General features: G+C 42.9%; 1 protein-coding gene across 10 annotated transcripts in view; it reads left to right on the top strand.

Moving 5' to 3' along the window:
- Positions 1–25,977, top strand: part of ARHGEF3 (Rho guanine nucleotide exchange factor 3) — a 353,349-nt gene that overhangs the window by 262,982 nt on the left and 64,390 nt on the right. Inside the window, exon 1 of one of the 10 annotated variants that reach the window (XM_003309837.7) lies at positions 15,650–16,012. The exons of 8 other annotated variants lie outside the window; for them this stretch is intronic. In XM_003309837.7, coding sequence (XP_003309885.1) covers positions 15,917–16,012 — 96 coding nt within the window. In that variant the 5' untranslated portion in view covers positions 15,650–15,916. Of the gene's footprint in view, positions 1–15,649; positions 16,013–25,977 lie in introns of those variants that run through there. One more of the 10 variants, XM_054682009.2, reaches the window with a different exon arrangement.

The following is a 25,977-nucleotide window of genomic DNA, read 5'->3' as shown; positions in this document are numbered from 1 at the left end:
GAGGATTCAGTAAGGTAATATATGTCACATGCTTGTCACAGGTCTGGCATAAGGCAAATGGCACCTAACATTATTTTCTAGCTTTTCAGCACTCAGGTGTGAACTTCCCAAGTCATAATGGTTCTTTCTGTTCCATCTGAAGTTAACTCAAACCTGTCTTTATTACTCCATTTGTTGAAAGAGAATCTGATATGGAACTTTTTGCTTGGATGATGTGCCACACATGTAGTCTACTGTTAGAAATTGTTTAAAAATCTGAGTTTCAGAGCTGTCTTTCCAACTGGTTGGTTGGTTCCTGGGTTTTGAAGAGATTCGTTCCTCCTCCAGACTTATCTCCTCGCTCTGTTTGGGACCATAATAAACCTAGCTACTGTTTATGAAATTATTACTATGTGGTAGCCCCTTAACCAGGTTTCTCTCTAATCTTCACCTCCACCCTTTGAAGTAGGTGCTATTTGGTCCTGATTGCAGATGAGGAAACTGAGGTTCTGAGAGACTGAGTAACTTGCTTGATGGTTGAAGATATTTTGGTGGTTGTCCCTCGTGGAAGGTGGAAGAGCATACTGTGCTCTGTAGTTTTTTGGATGTGAGATTATGTCTAGGGTGACTCTAGCACTTGGGGTTGACACCTGACAAGGACTTGAGTGAGCATCCAACCCCCTGATTGATCAGTAGGGGAAGCTGGTGAGCAAAGAGGTCACAGGACTGGACCCAAGTCAGCGCTGCTTCTCATTCAGTGTTCTTTCAGTCATATCATATAGGCTCAAATCCTTGACCCTTGCATCGTAGGCTCTGGCCTCAGGACTCCCTGGTTTGTGACTGGCCTGTGAATTAACGTTCCGCTTCAGAATTGGAACTTGAGGTTCTAGAAGCAAAGTGCTTGCATTTGAACTCCAGCTCTGCTGCTTACTAGCTGTGTGACTTTGGGCAAGTTGCTTGAACTCTCTGTGCCTCAGTTTCTCCTACTGTAGAAGTACTCATTTCATAGGATTGTTGTAAGGATTACTTGAGATACTTCATTAAAGTCAAAGCACAGTGCCTGGCAGAGAGCAAACACCTCTTCGGCTCTCAGCATCATTTACTGAGCTCTCATCACTTGCCAGGCATCTCTTGGCAATGGGGATGTAGCCTTGTACAAGAGATTCATGATTCTTGTGGAGCGTACAATCTAGTAGGGGAAACAGATGCTAGAGAATAATGAAGATTATGATTTATTAAGTAATTCTAGTGCTATTTGTTATTTATGGGGCACAATTTAGAAGTTGCTGCAAGGTATCTTTGTTTTTAGTTCTAATTCTTATAAATGGACAACATTAATGTAAGTATTTTGGGTAAGAAGTTTGGCCAGGGTTGCACAGAACCCTCAGCTTTGAGAAGCCTGTGGTTTAGCATCTCATGCCAGCAACCATCTAGGTGTGTATTTTTGTTTTGTTTTTTAGAGACAGAGTCTTGCTCTGTCACTCAGGCTGGAGTGTAGTGGTACAATCATAGCTCACTGTAACCTCCAACTCCTGGGCTCAAGCCATCCTCTTGCCTCAGCTTCTAAAGTAGTTAGGACTATAGGAATGCACCATCATGCCCTCCTAAATTTTTACATTTTGTTTACAGACAGGATCTCACTATGTTGGTCAGCCTGGTCTTGAGTTTCTGGCCTCAAGTGATCCTCTTGCCTCAGCTTCTCAAAGTACTGGGATTATAGACATCAGCCACCAAGCCCAGTCAGTCATCTGTGTTATATCCAGAACAGAATTAGGTATGGCCCTACTACTTAGATGCAAGCAGCCCACCCTTGAAGGGCAGAAGGGAAGCTGTGACTGGGCAGAATCCACAAGGCAGCAAGACTTGGTCCACTGAAGGAACAGATAGCTCTCATAGTCATAACAGGCCTGTAGGAAGAAGACAGTGTAGGAACCAAATGCTGTTGTAAAGATAACACAGGCACTATGTAACCGAGTACCTATTTTTAAGTGACAGTGGTATATTTTAGGCCAGTTCTATCCCATTTGTAGTCCATCTCCATTTTCCCTCAGTAATTCTTTTCTCTTAGTTGATCTTTCCTCTGTTTCAACCTCTGGTTTGCTTTGCCATTTGATATTAAAAGAATCTATATGCATATGCATTTCTTGACAAATGAGTACATTGAGCTTAATTTTCTGACGAGCCTTCATAAAATATTACCACGCTGAACCAACCCAAAATGTGGGCTGCCTATACCAAACATGCTAATTTTAGACAGGGTGCTTTCATCAGTACATAAGATATGAATTTTTATTTGAAAGCTTTCCTGAAATTAAATAGCATAAAATCAAGATAATACTCCGTATACACTTCAGTCTTTGCTGTTTAATAGAATCACAGAAGCATACACATTTATGTTTAAATCACCTTGTTATATGGTTCAAGAATCTATGTCTCAGAGAGATCACTTGACTTGCCCAAGACCACAGACTTAATGGTAGGGCCAGATTGTATACCATGTCTTCTTTTTTTTTTTTTTTTTTTTTAATTTTTTTAGAGGTGGGGTCTCGCTCTGTTGCCCAGGCTGGAATGCAGTGGCATGATCATAGCTCACTGCAGCCTCAAACTCTTAGGCTCAAGCAATCACCCTGCCTCAGCCTCCTGAGTAGCTGGCACCATAGGCATATGCCACTGTGCCTGGCTAATTGTTATAATAATAATTGTTATTATTATTGTAGAGATGAGGTCTTACTTTGTGGCCCAGGCTAGTCTCAAACTCCTGGGCTCTAGTGATCCTCCCACCTTGGCCTCCCAAAGTGTTGGGATTATAGGTGTAAGCCACTGCACCTGGCCCATGTCTTCTAATTTAGGTCAGTTCACTCTTCACTGTGCTGCTTCTTTTATATATGTGCAACAGTCATATCCTTTTTTGAAATTATAAGATTAAATCAAAGAATTAATCTCTTTGGAAGCAAGGAGTGTTGGAAAAGTTCTCCAAATTCCATCTTTTTTCCTTAATTCATTTAAAAAAAAGGGGAGAAGGATGATTTATTTACCGGAAGGGTTAATAATAGCATGACGTGCTAACTGTATGCTTAGAAATCTGACATACATATTATCTTATTGGATTATTCATGTGTTTTTAACTCATTAAAACCTTGAAACTCTCATATCCCCATTTTATAGATGCTTAAACTGATGTTTGTCATCATTAAGTAAACTGTCCAAAGTCATATAGTTGGCAAGAGAAAACTTGGTATTTGAACCCAGGCTTCTCATTCTAAAGCAGAGGTGTCCAATCTTTTGGCTTCCGTGGGCCACAGTGGAAGAAGAATTGTCTTGGGCCACACATAAAATACACTAACACTAACAATAGCTGATGAGCTTAAAAAAAAATCGCAAAAAAAAGTCTCATAACGTTTTAAGAAAGTTTACAAATTTATGTTGGGCCACATTCAAAGCCATCCTGGGATGCATGCAGCCTGTGGGCCATGGGTTGGAAAAGCTTGTTCTAGAGCTTGTATTCTATGTTCTTCCAGAAAGAAGGACAGAGTGTTGAGTATTCCACAAAGAAAATTTTGCTGTAAAGGCAGAGTGGGAGGGAAATATCTTATTCTTTTTCAGTTTACTAGCTCTTCACTTTATAATTTAACCTTCCATATTAAAAGCTTCTCTAGGAAGTGAGAATTAATTTGGGGGAAGGAAGCCTCAATTATTCCTGCTTCCAGCTGGTACAGATGCTTGGCCACTTCAGGACAGGTAGGAGGGAGAATGTTGGCATCTCTCTACTGAGCTCATAAACTGGAGAAGCATCTAAATTCAGGAATGATGCCAGGTGGGGTGGGGGTGTGGGAGGGAGGAAAAGGATGTGGTGTTTGGGGCCCATAACTCAGGAAATGTGATGGCACCTAATTTCAGAGTGGCATGAGGCAAGCATTTAGGAAAAGAATAGTGAACTATTGTTACAGGTTTTTTTAAAATGGGTGGGTTGTTTTTATAAAGTTTTATGAACAGGAAACTGAAGCAAAATGCTGATCCTTTTAGTTTTTGAGCTCTGCCAGCATCATTTTTATATTTATTTTTGAATTTTGATGACAGGCACTTCCTTTAACACTTCTGGGAGTAAAGTGTAACAAGATACTCCAAACTGCATTTCATAACAGCAGAATCCAAATGAAGAGTTGTAGTTTCAGATCTTTTCGATAACACAGTGAGACAGAACTGGATCCCTCCCCAGCCAGGGGAGAAAGAGAACTCTTTCAGTAACTGAGGCAGTCTGCAGAATTTTTTCCCTTTCAAAACATTCTAGAAAATTTGCCTAACATGTGGAAAACCTCTAACATGCATTAAAATGGGATAGGCTGTGGCAAAGAAAATACAGATCAAATTCTCCTCCTCCCATGAATCATAAAAACCCAGCCTTCCCAGCTATTGTTTCTCCTGGAAGATGACTTCATCTTAAAGAAAGTGGTTCTATCTGCTGTGTGTTTTGGATGCACTAAACCAACATTTCAGGCATCTGGCTGCCAACTTTGGAGATGTTAAAAGCCTGTTTTGTTCCTGCAGGGCACTCTTTCATTGCCTACCTTATAAAAGTTATGTCTTATTGCATTTTCCTGGCACCAGAGCAATCCTTGTACCTACCCATTGCATTTGGTTTTTCTGAGCCTGCAGGCAGCACTGGGTTATTAAAGTTCAAGGAGGAATCCACATGATGTTGGCTTTACAATTTTAATTCTCTCTTACCTTCTTTCCTCCCTACCTCCCACTCAGTGACAGATGAGCTTTGTTCACCATGTATTGTCTCTAAACCAGAATGAGCTCTCAAAATTATCTCTTGTAAGGCTCTAGGAGGGGAGAACATGACTCCCCTTTGGTGGAGCAGCTAGCAGAGAAGTTTCCTTCTTCCTTTGGCTTCTTTGAATAAAAAGTTCTTGAGTCTATAATTTATCATCAGCCTTGAACTTCAGATAAGCACCATGTTTAATCTTGCAGAAACATCAGGCAAAATCTGCCCCCTCCCTTAAAAGTCAGCCCCTTGGGGCCCACCTCAAGAAAACAGAGTTTTGATACAAATGGCATTAGGTGTGAGCATGGCAAGTTAAGAGGAAAAAAACATTTTTGTAGAGTTTAACCTGGAATCAAAAACCTAGGGAAGGGAATGAAAGAAATAACCTTTAAAGGGAAGGAAAAGGGCAGATGAGCATGTTGCACAGTGTCTTTGAAAATAAGCTATTTGATGTCCCTTCGTCACTAGTTTCAGCCCTCCTGGCAAGTCCACCTTGTTCAGGAATTAGTGTGTAAACAGCTGGAAGGAACTGAAAGCTCTATCATATCTGAGAGGCCCCCACAGTCTAACACTGTAGGAGCCGTTTCTCAAAGTGGTTTGGACTCTTCAAGAAGCTAAACATTAAAATTAGGGGCCTATTTGAATTACCTTTCAAAATTTCAAACAGCCCACTATAGTATTCTGCATATTATTTTTTGGTCCCATCTCAGAAGTTTTAAATATGGTGTATTCCTCCTTGCAAAAATCTTCTCTGGATTTGCTTCCTCTGTGACGTGTTCTTTGATTAGCCCCATTTCAATTTAATTTTCATTTCAACAAATATGAGCTGAGAGTCTGCTATGTGCCAGCGTAATAGGAGGAGCTGGGGCTACTGTGATGAGCAAGATAGATATGGTCCCTGTCCCCTTGTAGCTTGCAGCCGGGCAGCGGAGACAGACATAAAATCAGTCAATATGAGCAGGCTGACTACTGGGGAAGAAGAGGTACTTGGCACCTTGAGGGCACAAAACAAGGATTACCCTTGCCTGGGGGTCACAGACAACCTTGAATGAGAGGAATTAGCTAGGCACAGCTATCAGTTGGTTGTACTTATTAATGCTAGAGTTGAAGAATCAAATGATAGTGCAATGATAAAATCTGGGGAACTAGTGACTAAGTGCTTCTGTTCAGTCCTCTATTGCCAAGGCTTTTGGTTTAATCAGAATTGTGGGCACATGCGAACTATGTTTGCTGAGCTTGGTTTTGGCTCTGAGATGGAAAAAAATTCAAGTAAAGCAGAAACTGTCTTAATTCAGCTCCCACTTAACCAAAGCATTCAGTTAACCCACACCAACTAGCCCCTTTGTGAAGCGTGTCTAATACCCACAGCACGCAGAACACTTTCAGCTAATATGCTGCTTCTAGCATACGCCAGCCAGTTTCCACTCCCACCAGATGAGACACATATTTGCCAGGAGTCCCCGAACCTGTTTCTACTAGTTGAACTTGTTCTGTAATTAAAGTCTTCTGCCCACGCCCCCACCCCCACCATCTGCCCCAGCCCCAGCCCTAGGTCTTTTTTCAAGTAAACATCTCAAGCCAAGTGCCCTCCTCCCATTCTCTGCTCTACAGCTAATTTTTAAAAAACGTAAATGCTGTCATGCCCTCTGGCTATGAAGATAAGCATGTTTTAAATTGGAACCTTGGATACCAGATTGTAAATCAAGTCCCAAGAGCCAGAACACATCTCCTAGTGGGTGGCTTACTTGGTAGTTTACTCGGAGTATAGATTTGTCAATTTTTCATCGTATCCTTGAGGCACCCATCTGTATATAGCATGGTGTGGCACACAATAGTTCCTCAGTGCACGTTTGTTTGGATGAACAAATTAAGAGGCTGCTTATTCCCATTCTGGGTTTTGATGCTACAGCCATTGGGCTAATTACGCCCTGTGCACCTCAGGACTGAAGATTTGTGGTCAGAGCATTTCTAGCCTGTGGCTGGGGGATCATTATTGGGCTTGCTGATCATTCTGATTCATAACACTATGTATGTTACTCAAACAGTGCTTTTTGAGGGTATTTTACAGATTTCTGGGTCTGCTGCCAAAGATTCCAATTCATTGGACCCAAAGTGGGCCTTAGGGATATATATGGATTTGATAAGCTTCTTAGTCAATTTCACAGCAGGTGGTCTCTGGGAGTGTCCCTGACTCCTCAGAAGTCATTTCTCTATAAATGTATGGGTTTTCAAATTCAGGCCAGATGATATGAATACTGCCGTATTTTGCTATTTTACACATTTTCCTCCACATGTTAACTTCTCTTGAATTGCCAAGGGTCTTACAATTGATCATATAATTTAATTGACAATATTTTTCTTTTCTTTTCTTTTCTTTTCTTTTCTTTTCTTTTTGTTTTTGAGACTGAGTGTCTCTCTGTCACCCAGGCCGAAGTGCAGTGGTATAGTCTCAAGCTCACTGCAACCTCTGCTTCCTGGGTTCAAGCCTCCCGAGTAGCTGGGACTACAGATGTGTGCCACCATGCCAGTTACTTTGTCTATTTCTTGTAGCGACAGGGTTTCAGCATGTTGCCCAGGCTGGTCTCTAACTCCTGGGCTCAAATGATCTGCCCGCCTCAGCTTCCCAAAGTGCTGAGATGACAGGGGTAAGCCACCACACCCAGCCTATTTTAGAGAGTACATAAAATAATAGCACATATTGCAGTCTTAGGTTCGACAAAATACGGTACTTTGATTACTGAGTTTGTAGTTGATGGAGGAGAAAACACCTCTAACATCCAAAGCTGGAATGTATACATTTTAGGTTCTAATTTCTCTGAATAATGGTTACTATACGAAACCCACATAAAGGAATACCTTAGTTGTAGTCTGAGGGGAATAAATAACTAAATAAATATATGGCCAGGCACGGTGGCTGACGTCTGTAATCCCTTTGGGAGGTCGAGGCAGGTGGATGACATGAGGCCAGGAGTTCGAGACCAGCCTGACCCACATGGTGAAACCCAGTCTTTCCTAAAAATACAAAAATTAGCCAGGCATGGTGGTGCACATCTGTAATCCCAGCTACTCAGGAGTCTGAGGCAGGAGAATCGCTTGAACCTGGGAGGTGGAGGTTGCATTGAACCGAGATTGCACCACTGCACTCCAGCCTGGGTGACAAAGTGAGACTCTGTCACAAAGGAAAAAAAAAAAGTAAAGTAAAAAATATTTTAAAAATTAAATATAACATATTTATTGAATCCTTAACCCCCAAATATGAAATACTCTCAAAGGCAGACTCTCCAGAAAATTCAAAGACACTCTAGTAGTACACAGAAAATGTTTTATTACTTCTGTGGGCAGAACAAGCCTGCTGATAGTTATAAGTTCAAATTGGAGAAGGTCAGGTTTCTTACTGCAAAATCTTGAGTGAGACAGGTTTTTGTTTATACAAACCGTGCATCCAGAAACACCATATATCAAGAAAACAGTAAATTAAACCCCTTAGGGTTTTCATTTAATCACTGAGTTTGCATTTCTGCCCCCCAAAACAAATATAGTGGCAAAGGTTGTCCTGGGGAAGAATAAGACTTGAAAAAAATTCCCTCTTCCCTGGTTTCTTCTTTATTATATTTCATTGAAATTTTAATTTTCACTGGTGTTTTAAAGTATATTTGTGTACCTGAAGCAGTTTAAGACAGTTTTCTGTCCCCTCACTCCCTTACTCCTATATTCCTCTTTATTCTTTTGTCTGTCTTGTGTTTTATGGAATTTGTTATTCAGCCAACGGTCAGGTTTGGGCATCAGGGAAGACTTGATTCATTGCCCTGTTCTGGGGTTTCTTGGCACTCAAGCATTTCTTCTTTGCCCCACCAAGCCTAAGCTGATATTTGATACTAATCAATGATCAAAGTCTGAAGTGAAAATACCTTGAGGTCAATACCCACAGATTCCCTTGGCTCCAATACCATATTTCAGTACCACTCTCTCTTTACCACAGCGTTTCTCAATAGTGGCACTATTGGCATTTTGGACCTGCTAATTCTTTGTTATGGGAAGCTGTTCTGTGTATCATAAGTGTTAACAGCATCCCTGGCCTTTACCTATTAGATGCCAATGGCACCCTGGCCTTGTCCACTGACAATCAATCAAAAATACATCCAGAGAGTGCCAAATATCTGCTGGGAGGTAAAATCACCATTGGTTGAGAAGTATTGCTCTTATGAACCAGAGGCTAGCAAATGTTTATGATGTTTCAGGGTAAAACACTTCAATATTATTATTTTTTTGAAAAAAAAAATTTTGCTAATTTCATAGCTAATTTTTTATTTTTATTTTAATTAATTAATTATTTTGAGACAGGTTCTCACTCTGTTGCCTAGGCTGGAGTGCACTGGCATGATTATGGCTCACTGCAACCTCGACCTCCTGAGCTCAAGGGATCCTCCCACCTCAGCCTCCTAAGTAGCTGGGACCATAGGCACATGCTACTACGCCCAGCTACTTTTTGGATATTTCTTTTTTTGTAGAGATGGGGATCTCATTATGTTGTTCAGGCTGGTCTCGAACTCCTGCGCTCAAGCAACCCCCCTGCTTCGTCATCCCAAAGTGCTGGGATTACAGGCGCGAGCCACTGTGACTGGCTAATTTATTATTACTATTTTTTTTGCTTTATAGCTGATAATCCACAGGATTAGCTCAGCTGGGAGAGAGAGATACTCTCCTTTAACCAGTTTTTCAGAAAATGAGACCTTAAAGAAAATGCAAGAATTAAGCCTTCCAGCTTTAGACTATCCGGGGATACTTTTTTTTTTTTTTTTTTGAGACAGAGTCTAACTTTGTCACCCAGGCTAGAGTGCAGTGGCACGATCTCGGCTCACTGCAACCTCTGCCTCCCAGGTTCAAGTGATTCTCCTGCCTCAGCCTCCTGAGTATCTAGGACTACAGGCACCCGCCACCATGCCTGGCTAATTTTCGTATTTTTAGTAGAGACGGGGTTTCACCATGTTGGTCAGGCTGGTCTTGAACTCCTGACCTCAGGTGATCCACCCGCCTTGGCCTCCCAAAGTGCTGGGATTACAGGCATGAGCCACTGTGCCCAGCCCAGAGATACATTTTTGTAAATCTAGACTGGAGTCAGTGGACAGCTCCTCAGGCAAAGGGAGAATGGTAATACTGGTATGAGTTTAGAGATGATGGTTGCTTCATTTGTGCCATTTTTACCTGTCTAGCAGTAAATCACAGTCCTGATCTGTCAGAATTCACTGCCAGAACTTCTTTAGGTTCCCTCCCCATCAAAACTGAAATTAGAGAGAGGAGAGGGGGGCTTGGTCATTAACTGGAAATGTCACCCAAGTGGAAGAGGAGGGGAAAGGTGTTGCAACACTCATGTGCCCAACATATACCTACACATCCATGCCACTTTAGCAGGTAGAAGAGATGACTTCAGATACCAGGGAAAGCAAATAGAGGTACACATATTGGAGGCCCAGGCTTTCGGGGATCAGCTACTGTTCCTTGAGCTCCTTATTCAAATGTAAACACATAGGTTACAATTGAAAGGCCACATTTTAAAATTGGCCTTATTCTTTGAGCAAGTATGTATTAAACATCTGCCTGGCATAGAAGTTCAGGAATGGGTGGAGAAGAGGAGGGGAGAAATGTATCTAATTGAACACCTGACTGTAATAAGCATTCATTAATTATTTGATAAATGAATGAATGGATGGATGAACAAGCCTTTAAAGAAAAAGGCTTTTGTAAATCAGTCTAGATTTACAAAAATGTATCTCTGGGCTGGGCACAGTGGCTCACACCTGTAATCCCAGCACTTTGGGAGGGCAAGGCGGGCAGATCACTTGAGGTCAGGAGTTCGAGACCAGCCTGGCCAACATGGTGAAACCCCGTCTCTACTAAAAATACAAAAAATTAGCCGGGCGTGGTGGTGTGTACCTGTAATCCCAGCTACTCAGGATTCTGAGGTGGGAAAATTGCTTGAGGCCAGGAGGCGGAGGTTGCAGTGAGCAAGATCACACCACTGTACTCCATCCTAGGCAACAGAGCAAGACTGTGTCTCAAAAAAGAAAAAAGGAACTCGCTATTCCTCATGTTAAAATATAACGCTAAAAGGACAAAGCATTGTCCTGTTGGCTGAGAAGGTTGTCACAGCCATGTTAGCTTCTGGTTTTATCCTCAGGCTAGGCCTGCTCTGCTCCCAATCATGGGACTGGGATTTAAGGAGTTGACAGATGGTCTCCAAGCCATGCCTGGTTGTCTGCAAGTCTAAAAGGAGCTAATAACCAGTGGTGGGCTTCTGTATTCAGGCCTACCATTCCACCAGCAGCCCAAATGACCCCCGCTCAACACAGGCAAGACCACAGGCCCTGTGCTTGGCACAGTTCCTGCAAATGCAGAACAGCCCTCTTTATTTCAGTCTCCGGGCTTCTGGCTGGCAAGGAACACTGCCCGGCTGTGAAGCATTTTATAGGATTATAATGGGCTGTGCCGAAGGCAAGTTCTGAAAGACACTTTGTGCCGTTTCTTTGAGTGAAGCTGCCTGTTAGAGCAGTGTTGTTCCTAAGCCCATAAACACACACACAGGCAGAATGGGGAGCTCTGGGCTCCTGGGGCCACTTAGCTTGGCGGCATTGCAGGACTAGACCAGCTTCCCTCAACTGTGACACTAACCTTAGGGATATGCTTGGAGGCCCTCCTGCAGGGCTGCCTGTTTTCTGACAGTCTTTGTTCACGGACACCCCCAGATAGAGTCTCAGGCAGATTGCATAAAACCCAAATCTGTCAATGGTGGAGCAGTGCATTACATGTGGGGAAGGTGCTGAAGTCAGGGACCACGGTGGAAATTGCATGAGGTCAGAAATACTCCTGAAATAGCTAATCCTGACCTTAACCTATATACTGATGGAAGTTAAAAAAAAAATACTCCTGAAAAATTCGTTAAATGCCTCAAGGACCATATACATGGCTTGTATGCATCCCAAATTGCTGGCTTGAGTTTATAGGCTTTGTTGTACCAAAAATATCTGTATTTAAACACCAGAATCCGATTCTGGATGGTGAGACATTCATGCTATAAGAAGCTTGGAAGAATCAGACCACCCAAGAGAATTCCAGATTCTCATCTTTCCTTTTGTAGCTTATGCTTTTTTACAGCACTATTTAAATTGTTACAGGCCATTAGCAATCTCTCTGCCTCTGTCTGTCTCTCTTTGCCTAGCATGTATAGTGGAAAAGAGGTATGTTTGCCATATATATGTTGTGTAGCCCTGTGTATTTATTGATTTTTATGGCTCCAGTATATTTTAAGGAAAGCAAAGAAATGTTTTAAGAGAAGATGGATACAGCAGCCTTCTCATCAATCAATATGACTGTTCATTGCTCTGCAATAGTTGTGCTTCAACCTAAGTTGCACTTTAACATTTCTTCGGAGGCCAGGCACAGTGGCTTATGCTTGTAATCCTAGCGCTTTGGGAGGCCGAGGTGGGTGGATCACTTGAGCTCAGGAATTCAAGACCAGCCTGAGCAACATGGTGAAACCCCATCACTACAAAAAATATAAAAATTAGCTGGGCGTGGTGGTGTGTGCCTGTAGTCCCAGCTACTTGAGGGGCTGAGGTGGGAGAATTGCTTGAGACCAGGAGGTTGAGGCTGCAGTGAGCCAAGATTGTGCCACTGCACTCCAGCCTGGGCAACAAAGTGAGACCCTGTCTCAAAAAAATACAATAAACATATTTCTCAGGGTTTTTTTACTGTTACACTGGATTTATGGTATGTCAGACTCCCTGCTCGGCCCTAAGGATACTGCAATGAGCAACCCAGTCCCAGGGCTATCAGACGTCGCCAGGGTGACTATTTTCTTCACCAAGTGCTGTAAGTATATTTTCCAACTTGAGAACACGGCCCAGCAAGCTCTTCTGGGAGTCAAAGCCAGTGGCTTTGATGGCAAGTGTCTTCTAGTTGAGATAGTGGACTGTGAGGGCCAGAAGAGCAGGCAGAGAAAGAGGAATAAGAAGTGGCTCGGGTACTTGGGCACAGGTTCTTGGTGGCCAGACAAGCCCTGAGTGAGGCATGTCACTGCCTCTGGCCCTGCCTTTGGCTGCATAGTTAATCAGGGGCTACTTGGAGATGAGGTTACTCTCACACCCCCACCAAGCTTGGCTAAGCTTTTGGAGCACTTGTGTGAGCTCCCCATCAGCACAGCTCAGGCTAAAAGGATAAAGTTGTGTTCAGGAATACAAATAGGAAAAATCAGTGGTTCTGAGGTGCTCTTTCCTGCCCCATACCTCTTCTGAGACAGTTTTCTTCCTATTGCTTCAGGTTGTCTATCAAGGGAAAAAAACTCAGGTGCTCTCTTTAATTTCAGTTGGAACCTCCACCCATTCAGGAGCTTCATTTACATGTGTGGTAATAACAGGCTGGTTACACAGGGCCCAATTCTTTCTGCCTCCAAAGGCAGTTTGTCTGCACTAGCTGGGTAGGAAAGTAAGTGGATTTAGTGTGAGGGTGTGGATTTGATACCTGGGATGAAGAGCTATGTATTATGAGGTGTCCTGCCCGAGAAGTAGGAACTGCTGGGTTCTGACCTCAGCTAGAAGCAAAGAGCACGCAAACAGGGACTGGATATCACCATTCCCACTATCCCCTGCATCCCCAGGAAGTAAAAACAAAAGACAGTGTCTCCGTAGATCACCACCTGATGTAGTCATGACTTTCCACATGAGGAGGAAAAAGATTCAACAGTACAGTCTACAAAATAACTTTTGAGAGATGATCATTTTAGGGCTGGGCATGGTGGCTCACACCTGTAATCCCAGCACTTTGGGTGGTTGAGGCAGGTGGATTGCTTGAGCTCAGGGGTTGGAGACCAGCCTGGGCAAACATGGCAAAACCCTGTCTCTACAAAAATACAAAAATTAGCCGGGCACACTGGTCCAGGCCTTTAGTCCCAGCTACTTGGGAGGCTGAGGTGGAAAGATCACTTGAGCCCAGGAGGAGGAGGTTGCAGTGAGCCAAGATCATGCCACTACACTCCAGCCTGGGCAACAAAGCAAGACCCTATCTCAAAAAAAAAAAAAAAAAAAAGAAAAAGAAAAAATATGATAATTATAATATTTTAAAAAACTATAATTTCCCAAGAAGTGCCGTGAATGAAGGTATTTTTCTTTTTTTCTCTTGAGACAGGGTCTCACTCTGCCACCAGGCTAGAGTGCAGTGGTGCAATCATAGCTCACCACAGCCTTGAACTCTTGGGCTCAGGAATCCTCCCACCTCAACCTCGGGATTAGCTGAGACTACAGGCATGCACTACCATACCTGGCTAATTTTTAAATTTTTTTGTAGAGGCAGGGTCTTGCTATGTTGCTTAGGCTGGTCTTGAACTGTTGGCCTCAAGCCACACTGCTGCTTTGGCCTTCCAAAGTGTTGGGATTACAGGTGTGAGCCACTCTACCTAGCCATCTTTTCTTTTTTCTTTTCTTTTTCCTTCCTTCCTTCCTCTATTTCTTTCTTTTTTTCTTCTCTTTTTTATTTTTTTTCAGGGTCTCTGTCACCCAGGCTGGAGTGCAGTGGTATGATCTTGGCTCACTGCAACTTCTGCCTCCCAGGATCAAGTGATCCTCCCACCTCAGCCTCTGGAGTAGTTGGGATTACAGGTGTGCACCACCATCCCTGGCTAATTTTTTGTATTTTTTTGTGGACACAGGGTTTCACTGCTGCCCAGGCTGTATTTTTCTTATAAAAATTTTAAAACATGAGCTATAAGCTTAAGTCCCTTTTGTTCACTATCTTTAATTCTTTAAACCCAGGTGCCTCCCTTCAGCCACAGGGGAACTGGTAAAAGCTTGCTGTGGATTCTTGTAGACAGTGTTCAATGCTATTTACCCACAAATATGTCTTTATAGAAAATATATGATATTCTTTGGTAAACTTGTATTTTTTTTTAACACAAATGGTATTGTATTATGCTTAGTCTGCAATTATTTTTAAATTGAGTCTAATACATTGGAGATCTTTCCATGCCACACCCATAGACCCATCTCCTTTTTCACTGCTGCTAAGCGGTATTACACAGTGAAGAAAGTTTATTTAAGCACTCCCTATTGATGGATATATTACCATTGTTTCCAGTTATTTTTTATTTTTTACTGCCCCAGACAGGGCTGCTGCAAACAACCTTATGATCAATCGCCTTCTTGGGCATTTATAATGTCATTGTTTCTCCAAAAAGGATCCAGAAAGGTGTGGTAGTGCCGGGTCATCCATGCACAGCTTTATACTTGAAGGACACTCTGTCAGATTGCCCTCGAGTGTCAGGCAGCCTCTGAATATGCTAGTCAAATTTAAAAGTGGGTGCAAAGGGGAAAGGTCTCGAGGGAATTTTCCAGGGGTGGTGGAAATGTTTCGTATACCGACTGTGGAGGTGGTTATACGGGTGTTTACATTTGTCAGAACTCAACAAACGGTACTCTTAAAATGGGTGCATTTTGCCATTTGTAGATTATATTCCACTGACATTCATTAAAAAAAACAAACAAAAACAAAACAAAACAAAACAAAAAAAAAAACGTGCAGTGGCCTGGGAACAGGGTAAGAGAGAACACCACCCCTTTCTAATGTGGGCTTTTAAAACGCTCGCTTTTCCCCCCAGGCTCCTTCCTGCCTCCAGGTGTCACTACAGCCTCCTTTCTCCCCGTCGCCCGGTTTCGCCCCAGCCTCCTTTCTACCAGCAGCCTCTTTCACCCGGAGAGTGCCAAAGAGCCCGAAAGGAGCTATCATGGGGTCTGCCTGCCCCGCAATCGCGGCCCACGCTCCGCGGGGGCGCCCGGAGTCGAATACCAGCGGGGAAAGAGAGGTCCCTCTCCACCCGCGGGACCGCCCCACGCCCCTCGCAGCCCCAGGAGGTGTCCGCGCGGCGGCACGTGGGCCCTCCCGGCAGCGTGGGGCGGTGCCGAGCCGGCGGCCCGCCCCCTCCCCACCCATCAAGGCGTGGCTGGCACGGTCCCGCCCACTCGGCTCCGGAGCCCAGTCGAGTCCCGCCCGGCTAGAAGCCGGCTGTCGGTCTCCGTGTCGCCGCCGCCGCCCGGCATCGTGGAGCTGGGGCCCCCTTTTGCCTGGGAGTTTTGTAGTCGCCTAGGGTCAGCGGTGACATCCCAAAGGGCAGGCCCGGCAGCCGCCATGGTGGCCAAGGATTACCCCTTCTACCTCACGGTCAAGAGAGCGAACTGCAGCCTGGAGCTACCCCCGGCCAGCGGTCCGGCCAAGGACGCTGAGGTAGGGCCGCGCCCTGCACCTGGACCTCTATGGGTCATCTGCCTGTCTCGTCTGCCTCCATCTCCCATTCTCGGCGCCCGTCCAGTGTCACTGTCTCTGTTTCCATCTCTCACTCTCCGTGTGTGCCACTTTCTCTCTCTACATCTCTCCCACAGTCGTCTTTGTGTCTCCCCGTCGCCATCTCTCACCCTGTCTCCTTTTCTCTCGCTTTTTCTCTGTGGACCAAGCACTAGCTGCCTCCTCTCTCCCTGTCCCTCTACCTGCCGGTCTGGGAGCAACCGCCTCCTTGCCTTTGCAGGGCTCTCAGACTGTCCATCTTCTGTCTGGACTCTCAGAGGGACTTTCTCCTACTGTCAGCAAGCCCCAGTGTCAGGGAAGTGTCAGCAAGCCCCAGTGTCGCTACCCTTTAAGCGAGTTTTTTTTGCCTGGGTTGTGAGAGCAGAGGGACGTACCAGCCCTCTCACCTGTCAGACTTGGCCTTGCAGCCCTTTGGCAGCAAAAACAGGACACAGCACCTCGGCCTATCACCTGTGGCCAGTGAGGGTCATTCAGCTGGGGGGCTGGGGCTAAATGAGTAAATTGGAGTGTCTCCCACATGGATCTTGAAAATGAATTAAAGTCCTTAGGGTCAATGGAAAGCTGCCTTGGAACATTGGAAACATTTCTCTTTCTGGGAACTTTCCTGTGCCTTGCGGGCGATGTGAAGGAGTGCTCCCAGGTTATGTTTAGTGTGCCTTTTCCTCTTGCGTGTTATTTCTCTGGCACATAGCTCACTGGCCTTAAAGGTTGGGTTCAGCTAGAGGAGAAAGCATCCCTCTCTTTGAGGGTCTTAGGGAATACAGTCGCTTTCGCTAGATTACAGCTTTGCTGTGGTCAAGCTGCGGTGGAACCCACAGGACCCAGCTAGTCATTGCCGCTCATGCGTGTATCTGGGAGCTTTCCACTCTCCCACACCTCACTCTGCGAACATCAAACATCACCACCACCACTGGGGAAAGGCTGAAGGCAGGTGTGCATCCGGCCTTGTCACAGCATTCTTGAGGTTCCACCCACTCGCCTTCCTTGGGTCTGCTCAGCTGTATGCACTTGGCTCACTGAATCATGTATATTCGGGAGCACACCATCAAAGATTCATTTCCTCTAGCAAGAGCTGCTTCAAGCTGACAGGACTCCAAGCAGTCTCTGGTTGTATTCAGCTTTCTATACGCTGAGCACAAACTAACTTCTCCCTCACTCAAACCCAACCCTACACTCCAGCTCAGTCGAATATTATCACAAAGAGTTTTTGTTGCCAGCAGCTGTGAAAGTGTGATGGCCCTAGTGGCATTTGCATAGAATTCAGGTTGGTCAGGCCTGGAATGGATGTAATATTTTTTCAGTGGGAACTTCCTAATTTAATCAACATAGGAGCAGCGCAATTGGTGCCCGCTCAAACTCCACTTGTAAGGAAGAAAGGCATAACCAATAAATTAATAAATTGAAGTGGGCCAAAGAAAAGAATAGTGAGGATAGCTGAGGACTCTAACCAGTCCCTTCCTACTATCACTTAGTCCTGTGTTTTTGAGTAGTTTAGCTAAAGGCTTAGGTAAAACTTGCCTGCTTAATTTCATTTTATTCTTGTACGTAGAATATAGATATGTCTATATATCACAAATATGAAACTTATCACATGTCAAATATTAATTTTCTTCATTGGTAGCTGGATCTAGACTATAAAATATGACTTATTTTCCTCGTATGGGGATATCCTGGTGTGAGAAATAAGGAAGGGGTTGGAATAGTTTTGGAAATAGTTGGTAAATATTTTTCAGATATCACTATTGGGGTTTTTGTTTGTTTTTTAGTGTTTGATTTAAACACTAAATCAAGTATGCTTTATACACTTTGAGGCAGAGATATCTTTTAGCTTCATCGATGAGCATATCACTTCCTGATAATGGAAATTGGCAAAATTGGAAAAAGAAACCTAAGTGAGTTTAGTGGGTAGTTTTCTGGTTTCCTTATCAGTGCAAAAGGCAGCCAACCCTTGTAGGCCTAGCTTCTCCATAAGCAGTTAACTAAAATATATTTTCCACCAGTAGGTGTCGTCAGTATTCATAAATTAAAAAATAGCATTCGCTTGTCAGCCTTTTGAAAAACATGATTATATAATTGTTTATAAACTAGGCATTGACTGTTAATTCCTCTGAAAGTATTTTTTTAAGAGTGATTGTTTTCTTTGTAGAAAGAATGTGGTTATAATAAAAAGAAAAATAGATCTATCCAGAGGCCTTTCTAGGAAAACAGGACTTGTTGACCTTCAAAGGCCGTTGCAACAGAGCACCTGTGCCCTTTAAACATTTAATGGCCGTGTGTAATGGCTGTTTCTTCCGAATTTGCCTTGGGTAGGACAGTGCACACAGCATGGCACTGGGAAGTGCCTTCTAGCATTCACTCCTATCCTTGCAGCAAGTGTACTGGGGAAAATCACTTAGGAAAAGGCTCCTGGGGAACAGGCAAGTGGCATTGATGTGCATTTGATACCGTACACTGAGTAAAAAAATATGCAAAAATAAGCATTCTTTTAAAAGCAAATAAAATTTCTACTCAAGATTTAAGTGATTTGTAATTTTTTATTTGTGGTAGTTTCCAGTGAAAGCAAAAAATGATATTTTTAAAATGTATTTTTATTTTCTTTAAAAGATCTATTTTAAGCTTTTGAAAATATTCTACAGGGATTATAATATTGCATGTCTGTTAGTATAATACTGCCTCTTAATCTGCTATTTCTTATGACATGGGGGTTTGAGTTGGGTGGCAAATGTTTAATTTTAATATCCATAATCAATGAGATCCTGCTGGCTGTAATCATTAATTGTGAAATCTAAGGAGCTTAGTTCATGGCTCCAGAATTTCACAGAAAAATGTGATATGATACAAGCATTACGTTTATTTCTTCTGATCTTTGATGCAGCTTTGTTCAGTTTATCTGTTTTTGTATTTATTGGTCATCTACTTCCCATGCCAAAAGGGACTGGTCTACATAGCTGCCCTAAACACCTGATCAAATCACTAAAAGAAAATGTGTTACCTCTAATGAATTATCCTGATTGTAAGTTAAAAATCAATATTTCCCCGTAGTGAGGTTTGCTTTTTAAAAAGAAGGCTTAAAAAAAAAAAACGAAGTAAAAGGAAGCAAGCTCAGGTAGAGTGGACACACTGGCTAAGGAAGCTAGAGCCTTGTGAGAAGCTTTTAAGAGTTTTAGGTCCAGTTCATTTTTAATCAAAATACAAAGAGGTGTTTCTGTTATTTTGTAAGAATATATCTGACAACTTGGTGGACAACTTACTTTCAGTTTTAAAATTTATCATCTTAGATATTGGTCAGATTAGGCCTGATTTAGTTAATGGTATTTGTAGCCATTGCTTTTGACTCTCAGCAGTTTTAAAAATTTGTAGTGCCATAGACCATAGGCCTATCTCATGAATAGCTGAATACTGCCCTGGGTCTCCAAAGTATAGGTTCTTATTTTGACTTAGCCAGTAGCCTTGCATGACCCTGAGAATAATGACATGCACCTAGAAATGACAGAGCTCTGCTCCTTTTCTATGTCTACTATGTCTAGTGTCTCACTTGAGACCCCACACTTGTAATAAGGTTAACATAAAGCTTGTACTGTTCTCTCCACTTTATGAATAAGGACACTGAGGGAAAGCGATTTGCAGAAAGCTGCAAAGAAAATCAGCAGCTAAGCCAAGATCCAATGTCAAATTTCCTGATGGATTCCGTCCAGAATTTAATATCAGCATCCCTTGTAGCACCTAAGGGTGTTTACCTCTGTGGGATAAAAGGTGGGGTGGTAGTACAAAACTTAACAGACATGCAAAATACTTTAAAATATTATCTTTTAAGTATAACCTTGAGCACCTTACATAACTGAGAAGGTATCCTTTAAGGCCCACTTCTAAAGGGCAAGGTGAACCCTATGCTCCTGCCACGATTTATGCCTCTATCAGTCAACATGTGCATTTTAAAATTGTATGCACCTCGGGCTGTACTTCTTGAATGCCAGCTGAAAAGCCAGAGGGTTACTGGTTTCTAGTAATCTATACATTTCTTGGAATCTGTATCTTATTGTATTGAACTGATAGTATACCTGAACACACATGAAACTAGTCATAAGGAGTTATTGCAGTTAGAATCCTGTAATTTCTTCAGATGATTAAATAGACTCCAGGAATCATATGACCTCAGAGATCTTGCTGGATGGGAAGCCACACGGAGCTACCCAGAAAAAGGCCATCACTTGCTATAGGATCTGGTTATGGTCATTGAGCCATCGTTCCGAGGCTGTTCAGTTGGAAAATTATTTTGGGAATCTTGGTCCTTAAGAATGCACATGAACTAGCAACAGAAGAGGAAAATATGTTGACTTTACATGTGTACATTTAATGCTGTTCAAGGGCATTGATTAGAATAAGACTGCCTGAGTCTCAATGCTGTCTCCACCACCTGCTAGTTGATGTGACCTTGGACAAGCTACTGTGCCTCTCCAAACCTGTTTCCTCAATGGTAAAATGGAGATGATGAGAGCTCTAACTCCTAGGACCATAGTGAGGGTCAAACGAGATGTTTCATATACAGCGCTAACCATAGTGCCTAGCATGTCGTAAGTGCTCAAAAAATGTCATTATTATTAAGACCTTTACATTTCAAAAAAAAAGATTCTTAAAATGGTTTTAAGAAACATGATGTTCACCAGCCTAATTTCCTGAATGTTGTTTTACACACAGCAGTGCATTAGGGGCTTTACCATAAGTCCTTTCATCATCACAGTAATCCTATGAGGTTGGTATTAATGCCCTCTTTTGTAGAAGAAGAGAGAGGCTCAGAACAGGGTAGTGGCTTTCCCAGGATGGCTTTAATGCTGGGTCAAGGAGATGAGACTAAAATCCCAGTTGACCTTGAAGTCTGTACTTTTCCAACCACATCACATTGCCTCTAAGTGACTAAATCATTGGTCTTCTCACCTCATAACACGTGAAGGATGAACCCACCTGCCCAAAAAATTGCCTGATGCTCAAAGGCCCATTTTTTTCCTGAGTGTCTGGGTAGGAAACCCCACCATTAGTCAATACTTCTGGCAGCCCACTTCATAGAACGGCTGCAACCCACGGGAGTGGGGTTTGCAAGCCCCCATTTGGGAGGGTTTTAGTAATTTTCATTTTGTGTTTCTCAAGACCAAGGAGCTGGTCTTTGGCAGAATTCTGCATGCTTAGCTGTGTGGAGGTGCCACCGTTAGTTCTGTTAGTCATTTTGCTTATCTATATTAACCACAAGCCTTCTGTGTAAACCAATCACTGGAAGGCCCAAATACCATCTGGATATTTGCAAATTGTGTCATTTTCTCGAGACACCCTGTGATTGCCCGTAAAAATCCTGGACAGATGCCACTGTTTTCATAACTACTGAAAGAAAATAAATTACTGATCACAACCTAATTTTGCAAAGCCCTGTGTAAATGTAATTGTTATTGATGATGTGTGTATCTGGAAGGGCTACTTTGTGATGTATGTGTGCAGTTGCCTTCCATAATTTGTCAGCCTTGATAATGGGTAGAAGTCACACAAAATGAGGAAATTGCCGTGACTGCATTGCCATTTATTCTTATGTTGGCTCATGGACTGTCAGGAGTGAAAGCCAGTGGTTTCTATTGCCTTCCTTTTTTTTTTTTTTTAATTAGTTGACACCAATAACTAGTTTAGAAGAGGCTGTGTCATGCCCAGTGTGGTGGCTCACGCCTGTAGTCCTAGCACTTGGAGGCTGAGGTGGGCAGATGACAAGGTCAGGAGTTCAAGACCAGCCTGACCAACGGTGAAACCCCGTCTCTACTAAAAATTCAAAAATTAGCCAGGCATGGTGGCACACACCTGTAATCCCAGCTACTCAGGAGGGTGAGGCAGGAGAATCGCTTGAACCTGGCAGGCAGAGATTGCAGTGAGCCGAGCGCCACTCCAGTCTGAGCAACAGAGCAAGAGTCCATCTTCAAAAAAAAAAAAAAAAAAAAAAAAGAGAGAGAGACTGTGTCACAAGTTAATCAGGAAAGGTTTCCAAACCTTCTACTGGCTGGGAAAGGAGTGGTTCTTTTTAAGTCTAGAAACACTTGTGCCCGGACTTTCTGTTTGGACCATTGTGTCCTTTTGAGAGAAGGTAGCCCGATTGTTAGTAAATTTCAGTTAATTGAAGCTGAATGAGAAACCTTAACGGTAAGTTCACTAGACTTTTTTCTTCTTTCTGGCTCTTAAGATGAGGAGGAAAGGAGTAGCAAAACAGGCTCTTTTTTTCTGAGGATTTATGAAGCAAACAAATCCAGCCTCCAGGAAATGACCCAGGGTCATTGCATCAGAGAACTTCAGAGTGGGAAAGTCCTGTTGAGAACATGTAGCCCAGTTCTTATCTGCTGCCAGATCCATTCAATCTCTGCTTAACACCTCCAGGGACAACATTTCAGGTTGTATACAGTTGGCCCTCTGTATCCACTCGTTCCACATCCACGGATTCAACCAACCATTGGTCAAAAATATTTGGATCCCAGGACTTTGGGAAGCAGAGGCAGCAGGATTGCTTGAGCCCAAGAGTTTGAGACCATTCTGGGCAACACAGCGAGACCCCATCTCTAAAAAAAAAAAAAATCAAAGAATTCACCAAGCGTGGTAACACACACCTGTAGTCCCAGTTACTTGGGAGGCTGAGGTGGGAGAATTGCTGGAGCCAGGGAGTTTGAGGCTGCAATGAGCTGAGATTGTGCCACTGCAACCCTAGCCTGGGTGAAATAGGGAGACCCTGTCTCAGAAAAAAAAAAAGAAAATATTAGGGAATAAAACAATAAAAAATAACAATACAACAATTTAAATAATACAAATAAAAAACAATACAGGATAACAACGATTATCACTTACATTGTATTGGATATTCTAAGTAATCTACAAATGATTTAAAGTGTAAGAGGATGTGTGTAGGATACAGGCAAACAGTATGCCATTTTATATCATGGACTTGAGCATCCTTAGATTTTGGTATCTGAGAGGGTTCTGGAACCAATCACCCTTGGATACTGAAGGATGACTGTACTCCGTCTGTGTTCAGTATAGATGATGAGAAAATCCTTTCTTAGTTGTAACATTGCTTCCTGCAGCAATGTTCAGTAATACTTTCTTTTTTTTTTTTTTTTTTTTTTTTTTGAGATAGAGTCTCGCTCTCGTTGCCCAGGCTACAGTGCAGTGGTGCAATCTCAGCTTAGTGCAACCTCTGCCTCCCGGGTTCAAGCTATTCTCCTGTCTCAGCCTCCCAAGTAGCTGGGATTACAGGCACATGCCACCAAGCCCTGCTAATTTTTGTATTTTTGGTAGAAACAGGGTTTCACCATGTTGGCCAGGCTGGTCTCAAACTCCTGACCTGAGATAATCCACCCCCCTCGGCCTCCCAAAGTGATAGGATTACAGGCGTGAGCCACCATGCCTGGCCCAGTAATACTTTCTTATGTGTTATCCCTGTAAGTATTTGAAAACCACTCTCTCTGTGCACCTCTCCCACTCCACACACATGTGCATTCTCTCCTCTCCCTCTCTCCCCTCAGATGTTTTCTTTCTCCTGGCCTGGTACTCCTGGTTCCCTTAACTTTTCCAAATGTGACATACTGTCCTATCTCTTTCCTGTCCTTGCTTATTTCTTCTGGACATCTTTAGTGTGCCTGAAAAACTTGAGTATTAATAAGTGCAAAGATACTGTATGATACTATGTCAACAAACAGGATTTCTTTTAGGCTTAATATGCTTCTTTAGACAAGAGAAGTACACTAATATATTGAAAAAGATTTTTGAAATAAAAATGACAGACTAAAGATTAACATCTTTGTCATATAAATAATTTATACAGATATTTAAAAAATACCTTAAGATATTCATTGACAAATAAGCCAAAGATACTAGAAGGTAGTTCATACACAAGGAACAGTAAAGATTTAAAATGTTCACTCTAGTAGGAATTATAGAAATGAAAAAGGCAATAATAAGGTGCTATTTTATACCTAACTGATATTGCAACTATTTTTAAGACATAATAAAACCAAGCTGGGCGTGGTGACTCACATCTGTAATCCCAGCACTTTGGGAAGCCGAGGCGGGCGGATCACCTGAGCTTAGGAGTTCAAGACCAGCCTGGCCAACATGGTAAAACCCAGTCTCTACTAAAAATACAAAAATTGCCGGGCACGGTGGCTCACGCCTGTAATCCCAGCACTTTGGGAGGCCGAGGCGAGCGGATCATGAGGTCAGGAGATCGAGACCATCCTGGCTAACGCGGTGAAACCCCGTTTCTACTAAAAATACAAAAAATTAGCCGGGCGCGGTGGCGGGCAGCTGTAGCCCCAGCTACTCGGGAGGCTGAGGCAGGAGAATGGCGTGAACCCGGGAGGCGGAGCTTGCAGTGAGCCGAGATTGCGCCACTGCACTCCAGCCTGGGCGACAGAGCAAGACTCCATTCTCAAAAACAAAACAAAACAAAACAAAACAAAACAAAACAAAAATTATCTGGGCCTGGTGGCGGGAGCCTGTAATCCCAGCTACTTGGGAGACTGAGGCAGGAGAATTGCTTGAACTCGGGAGGCGGAGGTAGCAGTGAGCTGAGATCGCACTACCGCACTGCCGCCTGGGCAACAGAGTGCAACTCTGTCTCAAAAAAATAAAAATAAAAAAAAAACAAAAACCCAATGTCGTGAATGTTGCAGGAAAATAATACACTTATTGGTGGGGCACAGTGTCTCATGCCTGTAATCATAGCACTTTGGGAGGCTGAGGCAGGCAGATTGCTTGAGCCCAGGAGTTTGGGACCAGCCTGCGCAACATAGCAAGACCTTGTCTCTATTTAAAAAAAAAAATTAAGAAAAAGAAAATAACACACTTTCTGTGCATACTAAAAGACAAAAATTGTTCAGATCTTTGGACGTAGTATTCTAGCTCTTGTGGAGAAAAGGCTGTGTTTCCAAAGTTGTTCATAATGACATTATTTGCAATAATAGCCATGCTTTGTATTCGTGCATTTTACAGTTTCAAGCACTTTCATATTCTTTGACTTACCTGAGTATATAATTGTCCTCATTTTAAAGACGAGATACCAAGGGTCAGAGAGGTCCAATGATTTGCCCAAGATCACACAGCTGGGAATGGCCTAGCTGGAGCTTGAAGTCTGATGGTTTGGTTCCAGTCTAGCATCCTTTCCTATTTAACTGGCCAGAAAAGCCAACAACCTCTCTGTCCTACAATAGAGCAATAGCTCCATGACTATGGCCTCTGGCACAGGGGTCAGTGACATCATTTGCAGCCATTACTCACTAGCAAACAGAAATACCCTAGTGTTCCTGGAACAAATAAAGAGGAAAAAAAGTTGAGCATGATTATATACTCATTATAACCAATTTAAACCTATATGTGTGCATATGGGATGTAGAGAAGAGACAGGCATGTTGCAATCAAGACACCTTCCTCCTTTTTCATTGTGCTCAATAAATCTAGAGCAATGCCACCCTTTGTTCAGATAGTAATCAGTTCTTTTCTTTTCTTTTTTTTTTTTTTTTTTTTTTTTTTTGAGACAGAGTCTCACTCTTGTCCAGTCTGGAGTGTAGCAGCAAGATCTTGGCTCACTGCAACCTCTGCCTCCTGGGTTCAAGCGATTCTCCTGCCTCAGCCTCCCAAGTAGCTGGGATTACAGGCGTGAGCCACCGCACCCAGCCAGCAGTCACTTATTTTCCATGCATTATCTCCTTTGAGCCTTGCATTAGCTGAGGGAGCTGGACAAGGCAAGGATTGTCCTTTTTTTTTTTTAATTTTGCTATTTTGTTTGTTTTTAGGTTTTCTTTTTTTAGTTTTTCATTTTTTCTTCATTTTTCTTTTTTTCTGGAGCTGTCCTTTTTGTTTGTCAACTGAGGAAA

The sequence above is a fragment of the Pan troglodytes genome, chromosome 2, assembly GCF_028858775.2.
Source record: "Pan troglodytes isolate AG18354 chromosome 2, NHGRI_mPanTro3-v2.0_pri, whole genome shotgun sequence".
Classification (NCBI taxonomy): Eukaryota; Metazoa; Chordata; class Mammalia; order Primates; family Hominidae; genus Pan; species Pan troglodytes.
This window is presented reverse-complemented; position numbering and strand designations above follow the sequence as displayed.